The sequence below is a fragment of the Scleropages formosus genome, chromosome 25, assembly GCF_900964775.1.
Source record: "Scleropages formosus chromosome 25, fSclFor1.1, whole genome shotgun sequence".
NCBI classification, from domain to species: domain Eukaryota; kingdom Metazoa; phylum Chordata; class Actinopteri; order Osteoglossiformes; family Osteoglossidae; genus Scleropages; species Scleropages formosus.
Genome location: NC_041830.1, coordinates 13262702 through 13276580, shown reverse-complemented (window position 1 = coordinate 13276580; position 13879 = coordinate 13262702). Strand labels below are relative to the sequence as shown.

At 44.8% G+C, this 13879-nt stretch overlaps 1 protein-coding gene across 1 annotated transcript in view; it reads left to right on the top strand.

Moving 5' to 3' along the window:
• LOC108921607 (ras-related protein Rab-6B-like) overlaps positions 1 to 13879 on the top strand; it is a 49935-nt gene that overhangs the window by 34815 nt on the left and 1241 nt on the right. Inside the window, exons 5-7 of the mRNA XM_018731132.2 lie at positions 413 to 524; positions 9067 to 9160; positions 10693 to 10759. Of these exons, the coding sequence (XP_018586648.1) occupies positions 413 to 524; positions 9067 to 9160; positions 10693 to 10759 (273 nt within the window). The remainder of the gene's footprint in view (positions 1 to 412; positions 525 to 9066; positions 9161 to 10692; positions 10760 to 13879) is intronic.

The following is a 13879-nucleotide window of genomic DNA, read 5'->3' as shown; positions in this document are numbered from 1 at the left end:
CCACACAATGAAGAAAAAGGTTCCTGTGTCCTGTTTCCCTGCGGGTGCCAGCAGACCTGTGGTTTAACAGGTTCATGACTGAGCGAGAGGGATGGGAGTAGAGTCCCTCTCCTGGGAGTGGGCCTGGAGACCCTCCGTCATTGTGCAGAGCAGGGCGATGCCAGTCACTCCTCGTTCCGATCATAAGTTCAATACATCTCTTTTGCACACCTTCTGTTTGCAGTTGGCATTGCTAATGTGATGCGTCGACTCCTCTTTAAGAGGGACGGTGCCAAAACATTAGAATGGACATCCATGTAATCTACATTCATTTCGCAAAATTTCAATTCACGGTTCAGTCTTTTTGTCCTGTTGCTGCAACATTTGTAATCGTCGCATAAATTCATGCTCGACGTATTGATGCGTCCCACAGACGTGAATTCGTTCCAGCAGACGTCCAAGTGGATCGACGACGTCAGAACAGAAAGGGGAAGTGACGTCATCATCATGCTAGTGGGCAACAAAACAGACCTGGCTGATAAGAGGTAAGGTCTGTGCGGCTATGTACTGATTTGGTGAAATAGTTTGACCGCTACCTTTATATTAATCCTACTAAAACTACTCTTTTTCTAAAAATGCAACCTTCGGTTATTTATGCCGCTGGGTAATTTTTACTGGAACTCTTACCGCTATGCTACCTACTGCCCTATCCTATTGATTGACGAATAGACTGTTAGACCATCATACTAATATTAGACTCATAGACCAATATTAAGTAATTAATGGACTATTATTAAATAATACACATAACTTTTTAAATGAAGAATATTTGGTGTCTTTTTGATCTCCCTGCTGAGTGCAACTTGCCCTGCTTGGGATATTGTTGTGCAAGGCCACACAGGTAGGGGGTGCTAGGTTGAGCAGCTCCAGTCAGTGGCAAAGAGGTGATCATCATGCACTGCTACATGACCCCCCTTTCTAGGCATGCTAATCTGGGTTCGAATGCACTGACAGGACTGCCTTGTGAGAAGAGAGCCAAACAAGGGAGGAGTTCTCCCGTGCCCACTTCGGGGCCCAGCGACGCCACTGATTTGTGCCCTCTGCTTACCGCTTATAATCGCCAATTAAACCAGCGGGTGCCGAACAAGGTCTGGTTACACGCACTGATTTCTAAGTGACTGTTAAATCAAAGAAGCGGGACTGTTGTGAATTCAGATGAGCTCCGCAGCAAGTCATACTCACCCTCCATTCCCTTTTATTCTCCTGACCTCAGGCTGTCAAAATACAAACCAGAGCCGTTGGAAACATATGTTACGTCTTGCCATCTGCGAATTCACCGTTACCTGCGCAAAAGCCAGCCTGCCAAACGTGGCGCATAAAATTTGTAATTCAGCCGAAGGAACTTGTTTTAATGCAGTATCGAGATTGAGGTTCCCTGTGCAGTTGGGACTTTCTCACGGTGGCATCAAATTTTTAATTCATTTTCCATAAATAAAGACATAAACGCAACAATAATGATAATAATATTATTAGTAATCACACTGTCCAGGTGGTGCTACCCTATTGCTGGATTGCTATTAAGACAGCAGTACTTCTTATTTTATAAAAAATTTGCATCCACTGTGTAATTTTATGCTATTCTTTGTCTATTTAGCATTATTTATTCCTATGCGATTCCTGTTTCTTTTGTCACCGTGTTGTGCATGCAGTCGAGTAGCCTCGTTCAATTTCTTTCCGATCAATAATGTTTTGTATCTAAACATCAATAATAGTAATAGTAATATAATTATATTAACGGCAGCAGTAATGATAATAAGGTGTCAATTCAGCTCAATTCATTTTACTTTTCTAGAGTGACAAAGAGTGCTGAATAAAGTTACATTTACGTTTACATTTGCGTTTATTCATTTAGCAGACGCTTTTCTCCAAAGCGACGTGAATCTCGGAAAACGCAAAAGGGTCGGCGAGGGTCACACTTTTCTGACCGGTCCTGGCAGTTGAGATGTTAGAGAGGGGTTTTCAAAGACTGCAGGAGGGCGGCATGGGAAGAGCAGGTGATTTTACAGTGACGGAGCTTGCTCACTGTTGCATTATACATGGGCGGGACAGGAAGGCGTCAGAGGGATTTGGGCTGAATGTTTTTGGCAGTGTTGCCACGCGCATTATTTTTTTTCACTGCTGTAGTTTAACATAAATCTTTCTGACAAGGTTACAAATGTGATTAAGTTTCGCAGGACTAAGCCGAAAGCAGCTTCTCCCCAGCCCAGTTTGTTAACCTTTTCCGCTGAGCCGCCGTTCATTAACTGCCCGTGAAGCTCATGATGTTGAGACGCTTTGAACCTCTCAGGCAGCATATTGCACGTCCATTGTGGGCAGCTCTGGTCGGCTGTCAGTTTTGAAACACCTTGACGTTGCATCACGTTGGCGTTGAAAGGCCTTCCTGTTCCGCATCACGCGCATCTGTCAAGTTTCCCTCCTTGCGAGAAAAGCACCAAAAAGGAGGTTTGTAGAGCTTGATCCTTTACTGTGCAGTATTCTATTGTATTTGTGTAAATTTTTAATAATGAATCATTTAAATGCCTGCGTGTGACACCCGTGTTCAAGTGAACGCGGTGGTGGTGTGCAGTGCAGATCGGTTTTTCATCACAAAGCATGATTTAAAGTCAATGAATGTCACATAACTTGATCAGAATGTACTCTTACAATATCACTTTTTCCTCTTTTAATTTATAGTGTATATATATATATATATATATATATATCCATCCAGACATTATCATTTATATTACATTTAGCTGATGCTTTTCTCCAAAGCAACTTACAATGTTAATTTACCTACAATTACTTACCCATTTTTTACAGGTGGGTAATTTTTTTTACTGTAGTAATTTAGGGTAAATACCTTGCTGTTGGGTACTGCAGCCAGAGGTGAGATTCAAACCTGCAGCCTTTGGGTTCGAAGGCAGCAACTCTAACTACACTACCACCCATCCCCCTGTCAGTCTAGTCAGTAGCCACCCATCCAGTATGGTTTAGAGTCTATCCTGGAAGCACGGAGTGTGAGAGGGTACACCTTGGAAAGGACACCAATCCACCACAGGGCAATCACACACTCATATACACACAACAGGTAATCGAAGAGTCACGGGTTAGCTTGAAACACACTTCTTTGGACGGTGGGAGGAAACCCACACAAACGTGGGAAAAGCATGTAAACTCTACACAGACTGAGCTGGGATTGAACCCATATCTGAAAGCAGTGCCAAGGATCTGTGAGGCACCACCACCACATGCCGCCTAGTACACGTCAACAGATATTTTCACATGTCAGTAACATTCGCGTGTGCAGTGAATGTGTCTTTGCTCTGTTAAATGACTCACTTCTTTGGATTGACTTCCATCGCAGCAGTGCCAGTCATCAATCTGAAGTGTTATCAACAGTTCGCTATCACACCATTATCTTGCATTTGCATGGCGGAAACTCCTAGTCTTACATTTTAATAATAAATCAGGTTCGACCGCAATATCAAATTGCCACATCACGGCGATGTTTTTTTTCTTTCTCAGCCCCGATTGAAATTCCTACAAGTAATAATTCCCCTCGCCTCATGTTTCCGTGGCGACGGTAATTGAATGTGGCGCAAGGCGGTAGTGGATTCGCTTGGAATTAAGTGACCTCTAATGAACTTTGTCAGCTATCACCAAACATAGAAAATTAAATCTCTGCATCCGAGTGACGTGATTGTCGCTGAAATTGCAGTATTTTTTTCAAACGTCTAGTCTGCCCTGCTTGTCTGCTAACTAGCTTTTTGATCCACAGGTGCAGATAGTGCCTTAAGGATGTTTTTGCTTTTGGGGATTATTGCCGCTTTACTGAATTATTAACAAGGGGTGGTTAAGCAGTGAGAATGTTGCCATTAAGGAGGATTTGTCTGTGTTTACGCAGCGTGAAGTATTTATGAGGGTTGAAATACCTGGATGATCCCCTGTCGGTCGCTTCAGGTACTTTTGGTGCCGTGCTCAGTTTCGGTCCATTTATCTCTCGCAGACACGCGGGGGTCAAGCAATCAGCAGTTGCTGGTGATATTCCAGCTCAGTTCTGTGCATTTTCATCTCCAAGAGCAGGGACTTGATGATAGATTTAGTGCGGGGTATATTTGATTATAGTCAAAATTACCTGCTCCTCCACGCCGCTTCCCTCTGAGGTGACGCTAACAAAACTTTAATGATATATTCTCCACTTTCATATATGGCTCAGCTATAAACTCTTTTTCAGGAGTTCCTCAGCCTTCTCTCTTCCTGAGATGACAACTTGGACGGACCGGATGCTCAGAGCTAAGCTCAGGCAGACTGGTTGGGGCGGAAGGAGGAAGCCAGGTGCTTTTTTTGCCCGGCTGTCAGCGTTTCACCGGGAGCTGGGGTCTCTCCACTGACCGCCTGTGCGCTGATGATGGCGCCAGCTCCTCTGTTTTAGCTCACAAATTGGCCACTGACAGAATGTATTCCACAGCAGCACTCAGGGGCTACATAAATGAATAACATTATGGAGAGCAAAGCCTGTTTGGAGAGCTTAGCGCATTAAGAGGGATCCTTCACAGCAGGGGTTCAAGAAGGCGTGGGGCCGCTCTCTCCCGCTTCCAAAACTAGCACGTTGGGGCTGCTGGAGCTGTGAATCTTCGGTTTTTCCTCTTCATTAGTTCAATATTTCTGTTGCAGTGTTGCTGTGACTAATTAATGCTATTTTTATTCTGTACCTACTGAACAAATAGCCTGTAGGAAGCTGAGATTTTTTTGAGTATTTATTCTTCACTTGTAAGGTGGACTGACGATTTTAACGTGGCATTTCTCTTATACATGGTACCAGTGAAAAGTCTGAGAACATGTGGGCAACCTGAGAAACACCTGTTTGGGACACACTGCACAGAAAAGTGAAAGGAAAGCGACACACAAGTGCCCTACATGTCTGGGAATGGCTGTAGAAGAGTTGGGAAGGCCATGGTACCCTGTTTCCTCACTTTCATGTGTACTCAGACTTTTGACTCGTACCATTCTATCATCATGATTATTGTTTATTGTCAAGTGAAGTACTGTACATTTACACAGCCTGTGGAAATGTCTCGGTGGAGATTTATTGGGAAATACGCACTGTGGCCTCAGCTATGACTGGAGTGATGGTTTCCCTCAGCGCAATGTGACCAAGTTACAGCAAAGCTTCCAGAGTAGGGAGTGGGGTGTCTTACAGGAACGACATGGACGATACGAACGATACTGGATTCTCTTCTTCCGGTGAGTCTTTGTACAAAGGAATCTGGCCTCTGTTTGGAAGGTGAAACTTTTTAGTTGTGGCTGTGGACATATAGCCTTTAGGCTGAACCCATATTTGTATCCCATGAGTCAACGGATGCATCCCCTGCAGGGAAGCCAACCAAAGTAAGACAACGGTGTACGCAATGAGCCGGCAAGATTCGACTTTTCTCCTCCGCTTTCCTTTATGAGCCAATGATTCTGTGAACGGATCGAGTGTGGTTAAAACACACTCGTGCCATTGCGAACTGTGTGCTCTTCGGTAACATTTGGGGAGCTGTTAACATTGGAGTGGAGACCCAACTCCTGCAAGCACCCAACGTTTCAAGCCAAAAGGATGACTGACAGGTCGCCAAGTGAGAGACCATAGGCAACATGGATTTTGGGATCTGTAGGAGGTCTAGGCCAACGGGCCCGGATCTGCAGCCAGAAGGCAGGGGTGAGTTCGCTTCAAGGCTGGTTGCAGAGTAATAGCTGCGACTCAATTTTCGGGCATCAAGGTGTGGGACCCCCATTGTCGAGGAGGTGTGACGGCTGATGTAGCACTCGTCCTCATTTCGCCAAAGTCGAATCTCATTCACAGCATTCACGTTTCATTACTGTAATATTGTGTGCCTCTGCAGACCTTCGCAATGTTTAATTACTCCTATCCTGCTGTTCTTTTAGTTAGTGGCATGTTAGCGGCGTCGCGCCTCGAACCTGTTTATTTTAGAAACGACGGCGAGGAGGGCTTGTCTCCGGAGGAAGTCGCTACCCACAAAAGAGGAGCAGATGGCGCCGGTCTGTTCCAAATTACCCACCGCGGTGTCGGCTTGCATTACCTGCCTCGGAGGGAGAGCGGCCCAGTGCCGGGAAAGAGGGGTCTCTCACTACATGCATCACAGTCCATCCCCAATTTCTTTGTTCCATAAATCTACTAAAAATTTAACTACATTTCATGAATGTATATATTTCCTATTCTAGCTGTTTGTGGTGACTGGAGGGGGATATAGGCTATTAACTTTAGGCTTCACTTTAGCTATTTTCCCTGTGCTTTGATTTCTGATTAAAGAAGTACACCAGTATTTTATTACATTTACCACACAACAGGATTTTCCGTTTTTCTTGCACCCAGCTCTGTCAGTGTGGATTTTCTGTTTTCCTGCCTCTTCCTGTTCTTCACAATTGGGTGGACTGGAGAATCTAACTTGCCATTGCTCACTCTCTCTGTGTGTGTGTGTGTGTGTGTGTGTGTGTGTGTGTGTGTGTGTGTGTGTGTGTGTGTGTGAGATTGTGATGGCATCCCTTCCATGGTGTACCCTGTCTGGAGCCTTTGCTTGCAAGGATTCGCTGTGGTCTACCACAACCCAGTTTGCACAGGTGGTTCAGGAAAACATAGCTGAACAAGCCATTTTTGACAAATGCTGCAATGTCATTTGGCTCAAGCGCATTTATACACTCATCATTGCACTGGCTAAGAGAATGTGTGCTGATGTAGCTGAATAAGACACACCAGGCATGTTTACGAGTTTCCCCTATTGTAGAACATTTCTCAGGCATTCATGTGCCTGCGTTGTCTTCTGAGGTGACATGTGCCATTGTGTTCGCTGCAGATGTGGAGCTGAAATGGCTCAGGGCTCACGCTATCATCAATAACCTGTGCCAGAGCCGGAAATTTGCGGTAATTGAGGATTTTAACAGAGTGTCAGCTGGCCTACAGATTCAAGACTTCCTGCATGCAGTGAGAAGTGTAATGGGATTTGAGAAAGTGACGAGCCTTGGGAGAAGGCGGTTTTGAGACTTGGCTTCAGCAGATTTCAGCTGGTACCCCTGAGAATGGGGTAAGAAGGGAGAAACTGGACCCACTATTGCAGATTCTATCTGATCATGTGCTCATTCACTCCATCACCCTGGATTTGGAGGTGGAGCTCTTCACCAGCCAGCTTTGTGTTCTGATGTGTTGATGGGTCCCCCAGGGGCAGAGCCAGCACCACTGTGATGTTTTAATCAGATTGAGGACTTTTCCGGTTTGGACTGGCAAAGGTCCCACGGGTGGTGGAAGATGTGCTCACGCCCCTGGGCTACACTCTGGTTCATTAAAGATGGCTGTGTTATGGGCTTCCCTCCTGTGACGTGCTGCTCTTGCTCCATCTCTTCACTGTCTTGTCTTTCCTTGTAGCCTCTTGTGAAGTGTGTTTAAGGCAAAGCGAGAGGAATGACTCTGAAAGAGGAGGCCGGTGGGGTGGAGGAAAAAAGCTATGTGGCAGGGAACACTTCTGAGCTAGTGGTGACCTCCAGAGATGGTTTTTTCTTGCAGTAGTTTCCTCTCACCAAAGCTTTCTCTTGCTTTGATTTGTTCTCACCATGGTTTCTTCTCTGCATGATATCCTCTTGCTATAGGTTCTTGTTGCTGTCATAATCCCTGTGCGATGTAGTACCTTCTTGGCATGTTTTTGTTATGGTTTCTTCTTCACCATAGTTTTCTCTCTGCATGAGTTCCTCTTATCCTGGTTTCTGCTCACTTTAACCTCTTGCTGTGGTTTCTGCTTACCATAGTGACCTTTTTCCATGGTTTCTGCTCACCATAGTGATGTCTTTCCATGATTTCTGCTCACCATCGTGACCTCTTGCCACAGTCAGAATGTTCTCCTTATGTCATGGCTTCCTCTTGATTTTGTGGTTTCAAAGTGTGGTATACTCCTCCTATTATAATGACCTCTTCTCGTTTCTCAAATGGCTTCTTCTCTCCTTTACCCTTTTTTTTCTCAGCATGATGGCTTCATGGTGTGATTTATTTATCAACATGGTTTCCTTTCCCTTCCTGCTCTCTTAGAATTTGGCTTTCTTCCATTTACATTGAGCAGCACTTTTTAGTGCAGATATATAAACTCTTGGAGTGAGGATGGTGATGTCAACCAACAGATTGCTACTCACCTTTACTAAGCAACAGGGTGCTGGGGACACATACCGAACATCTAAATATAAAGTGAGCTGAACGCAGTTGTCCCTGTTATGCTGAATTTAGAATCTAATTTGGCAGATGGGTCCTCAGCAAAATCACATTTGGGATGTAGATGTGAAAGTTCTTGCATTCACCTCTTGACCTTCTGTGGCTTGTTAGTGTTGCTGATCTTCCATAAAGTTTGGAATTTAGTTATAACAGGAGTATATAGCATTATCTGATGTGGGCCAGACTGAAATAGAACTGGTGGAACTGTACTGTTGAATGTGGCTCAGAGTTTTCTATTGTTCTCCAGCCTTAGGAATGCCATCAAGTGTTTTTAAAGGATATAGAATAACTAGTTTTTTTCTTTTTTGGGGCAGAACCCATGACAAAACAAAGGAACTAGGCTATTTATGTCATACAGCAGTTTCCCAAAAGGCTGCAGGCTTTGAGGCTCAACGCAGTCACATCCTGACTGCCAGCACTTATTCAGACAACAGTGTGAATCTCACTTTTATTACTGAGGTGATGGCTCTGTCCCAAAACCCGAACATGGATTAATTCACAACTGTGCCCCACAAATTTGCTTTAATGAATATCTCAGCCTACAGCATCATGACTCAGTTAACAACTGGGGTAAGGCTACACTGGAGGCAGGCATGATGACTTTCATTTGGGAAAATTGGTCAATCCATATTGCAGATTTTAGGTAAAGGTACCAGATTGTGTATGTTTCAGACAATATTTTATGGAGGGAACATGCTGGTAGAGCTTTATTTAGTGTCATCAATTTACCCTTGAGTTGGCTGTGTGTTGCTGCTCATGTGCATGGCACCTGCCACTTTGTTTTCCTCCTTCAGGCAAATCACAATCGAGGAGGGCGAGCAGCGAGCCAAGGAGCTGAACGTAATGTTCATCGAGACCAGTGCGAAGACGGGATACAATGTCAAACAAGTGAGGCGTCCTTCATCACCCGTTGTGGGGGTTCTCGCGCTCTCTCACACAAACACACACAGACACAGACAAACACACAAACTCTTTTTGTATATCCATCTGTGTTGTTCTTTCTCCATCTCCAACTGGAGCCCATTTGTTGTGACTTCCTACTTCATTCCTTCATTCAGTAATTCGATAAATATATAGATATAACATGAGTTATATTTGGATTTAAACTATTGTAAGCAGTTAATTCAGATCTTTATAGATCTGGAGGTTATATTATAAATGCTGTGGCAAACTTAGCAAAGGGCATCTCGGCATGCCTGACCAAGTCTTGGGTTTTATTATCAAACCACCACCCACCTACCAGTTATTAGTGCCAAGGAAGGGCTATGTCTAAGGGGCCTGTGATCAGTACTGAAGTGATGGGGCCTGCAGGCTGTAAGTGGCACCATTCCCCCACCGCATCATGCCAGCTGCCCCCAGATTCGAACCGCTACTTTGGGACCAGGCAGTTTTGAGAGTGCTGGGAATCCCTCTGACACATCCCCTGGTCCCGATGTCATCTTCCTCACTCTAACTATCTCTCCATTTTTCTTGTCCCTCCCCTTGTCCACAAGCTATTGTCTTGATCGTTGTCACTCCATGCTGCATTTCATTCATGAGTCCATGAGATAGAGTATTTCTGCAATTATGGGGAAAAGGAGATTGAAAAGGGAGGACATGCTAAAGAAAGAACTTGGAACGAGAGTGTTTATTCCATGAATCACACCAATACTATTCCTGTGAGGCTCGCTTTATTCGGCCTGCGGTGACAAAAACCGTCTGTTGTCCTCGTGTCTATTGTTTGACTGTAGAAGATTTATGGGATGTGAGAGAACTAATTCCAGTACGGAGGGAAGCACTGTTTGTTAGGCTGTGTTTCTTACAGGACCTTCATGACTGAACTATTAACACCATTAATGCCCCTGGGGAGGGAAGCTGAGCTTTGCATTTAACAAACTGCCGTGTTCCAAATGTACTTGCTGTCGGTAGCCCATTTGCCGCATTGAATGGATCTATAATCTGCCCTGAATTCTGTCACAACTTTATGGAAATTTGAATAACAAAAAGTACGTACTGTATGGGTCTGGATTTGTATAAGAACCCATGCTAAGATGTAAATATTGAATTTATTATCTGTGCATAATATGTTATTGCGTTATTCAGTTGAAGAAAAGCACTGTACAGCTATCTGCCATTGAACAATCCTTATTATTTAATCAAAGGTGATATTACTGAAATAGTATAAAACTGCCGATCTGAGGCTTTCAAGCAATATAAGTTTAGTCTGAGGGCTCCTATTTAACTAAGTGGTCTTGGGCAATGGAGGGCATGTGTTGCACTGTATGTCAATCAAAAAGGCCACGCCCTTTATCAGACAGAGAGACCACGCCCTCTGGCAGCCAAGCCAGTCAACATCATGGGCTGCTGAGTAGTACCAGCATCCCAAAAGTGAGCACTATGAGACGTAAGCCCCTCTAGCCTTCCCATGTGTGTCTTTGCAGCTTTTCCGACGCGTGGCCGCCGCACTGCCAGGAATGGAGAACATGCAGGAGACGAGCAAGGAAGGCAGTATCCTTTTCACCGAGAGACCGCATGGAGGCGGGGCTTGTCGCCGGGCAACTGGACGATGACACATGGTGTGTCTCATTGTGAGTGTGAGCTCATGGTTGCGTGCGTGCACTGTGGATTCAATACTTTGTCCTTTGACGCCTGTGGAGCTGCACTTTGATTCTTACCGTTTCTATTGTTTATCCGGGGCTTAATAAATGAAGTCTGAACTGTGAGTTCTCTGAGGGAACACCCTGATACCAACCACTCCCCACCAGTTTCAGACTCTGCTATCCTGCATTTCTTTCAGACATAAAGAAGAAAGAGGCCGCTTCAGGAAGAGACATATCTGAATATTTGAAATATTCATACGTAGATATTTTAAAATATTCTCCAGTCATAAAGATACCTGTTCACCTGCACTGCATCTTTGTAGGACAGTCTTCTCCTTCGAGAAGGACTCTTGGCCATCATGCTCCAACGCAGCGGTACAGTTTTCTGAATATTTTGGCAAGTTGCCATGGCAACTGGGGATTTAAAGTGGAAAAATCGACTGTCCTCACTGGTCAAGCCAATATTTCTGGTCCTTAGATCTGGCAGTGCCATTTCTGCCATCTCATGAAACTAGCACATTTGACCTTGAGATGCCCAACATTTTTTGGTGTTGGTATGTGTGCTGCAGCATTCTGTTCCTTCTCTTCCCATCTGCAGGAGGTGGTCATAGCCCTGCTTGCCTGGATGACCATTGGGCTCAAATCACCCTGTCACATGGCTGACCGGTGTGTGTGTGTGAGTGTGTGAGTGTGTGTGTGTGTGTATTTTTTTTCTCATATGCAATGACCTTGTATTTTGGGAAGAAGTTTCGGTTGTGTTCTGCTGACAAAGGTAGGGAATTCAAGCCTCTCAGCCTACGCTGAGGGAGATCAGCTCTAAATTAGGCATTTGTACAAGAAGCATTTGCTGCTCGCCCCCTGTCTCAACAACAATCGGGCCTTAAGCAGGTTGATATTTCTGGCACTGTTTACGTGAGGATTTGGAACAGGCGTCGAAAGACTTTGCTTCTTGGAGCAGAACTGAGTGCCCTTGAACCCCCGGCAACCCCTGTTCCTTCGCGTTTCTTTTCTCCCAGAGCCCGTCTGCTTGCAGAGTTCTCCACTGGGATTTGCAGAGAAAAACATGACAACATTTAACCTTCCTCCTTCACTCCATGGTAATAGGCAGTACTCACCCCCCCCCCCCCCCACCCCCAACATTTTATGAGTTCATGTTGTCTTTTTTTCCATTTCTCTTTCACCCGCATACCCACCATCTCCATAGTAACCAGTGGTAGCTTTTATGAATTCATTTACTTGCCTCCGTCTGTTTTGTTTAGCAATTTCTCCTGTAATTTGAAAATGGCGGCTGAAGATGATTAGTTACCCTGAGAGGCAAAGTCAACAGAACAACAGTGCCTGCAGCCATTGAATGGCTCTTCTAGAGATGTGATAAGTACATCCCAATATAGTGAAATATACTTGTATCTTTAGCTCCCTGGCAACGTGTTACAGTGTATAAGACCATAATCCATTCTGCTCTTAATGGCCCTGTTTGCTGTGTTATTTACCATAAATAGCCCTCATCTCTTGCAACTCCCAGTCTTCTGATTTGGCATAAGGAGTGCTTTGTACACCCAGGCGGAGAAAACACACTCTGGTGTTCCTGGGGGTCTCCTTTACCCACCTGTAGTCACCCTTTGATTAAAGTGTTTTTCCTCACCAGCTGTGGGCCAAAGATCTAAATCCTTTTCTGGTCAAGTTTCTCACTTGCTGCTCCTACCTTGAAGACTAAATTGGTAACTGCTGGGTCATGTTCGATCCTTAACCACAACGGCACCTATTTTGTGAGAGCAAAATAATCAAGCAACTGTGAATAAACCTGTAAAGTGTGTTTTCTACCTTGCTACAAATAATAATGCAATAATAATAATAAGACAGATGGTAGCGCAGCGATTAGAGCTGCTGCTTTTGGATCCAAAGGTCACAGGTGTGATTCCCACCTCCAGCTGTAGTATCCTTGAGAAAGGTACTCGCCCTAAATTGCCCAGCTGTATCAATTGGTAGATAATGGTAAGTTGCTTTGGAGAAAAGCTTTGGATAAATGAATAAATGTAATAATTTACTTCTGTGGCAGATGTGGTGGTCTTCCAATGGCACACTCGCTTTGTGTTAGTGGGTGATCCGGCAACCCCGTGTAACGCTTATGAAGAAAAACACAGTAGTCAATATCACACGCAGTTTATGAGAGCTGTTGCTTGTAATTGCCTGTTACCCAAGAAAAGGAAGGTTTTGTATGCTTGCCGGAATCTGTCTGATTTATGATTAGTGTCAAGGCCTCTGAAGTGTGAATCCCTTAGTGCTATTGAGTTGTACATGCTCTCTTTGTACTCTGAAAATCTGTGGATCAGGTGCAGCATGAGGAAGGCCACACTCAATAGTCTTGGAAAGGCTGCCTGGAAGTCATGTTTTTATTTGGTTAGGCAAATGCTAAGTCACTTTGTCAAAATTTTGCTCATCTCGTGTAGTGTAACTAGAGCACTAAAGGTGAGTACCATACCCTAGGGTCCTACAGTAACCATCATCTCTGTCCTTGTAGCACAGCCTCAAGATCTCCCATCCTTACATGTTATGGATGTGCTTTAGCTAGGTCTTTGGAGTCATCTATGTCCCCTAGAAGTGGTCTCTCCATCAGAATGGGCCTGGTGGAGGTTAGAGGGGATGGGGAGATGGGAGGAGGAGTTTATGTCAACATTCTGACAGTTTGCATTGGCAGTGGGTAGAGAGAAGGACACCTGGGGTTCTTCGGGGAGTTGACGTGTCACCTGGACATCTTGCCAATGACATCTGAGTACTTTTTTCAAGGAGGGACTTGCTAACATGTTCCTTTGTGGAGTTCTGTGTCATGTTTAACGTCATCTTGGGGAAGGTCTTCACATTTCCTCTAATGTCCTCTGCCCAGTCTCCAACCCCCTCCAGCTGTCCCAACCCTGTCTGTAGTAACAAATCCCCAAAGTTCCCTCTCTGTAGTGCTGTGGGACCAATGAGCAAGTGTCTAGGGAACCATGGCTGTGGAAGGGCTAAGACAGCAAGCTGACAGCTTGTCTCT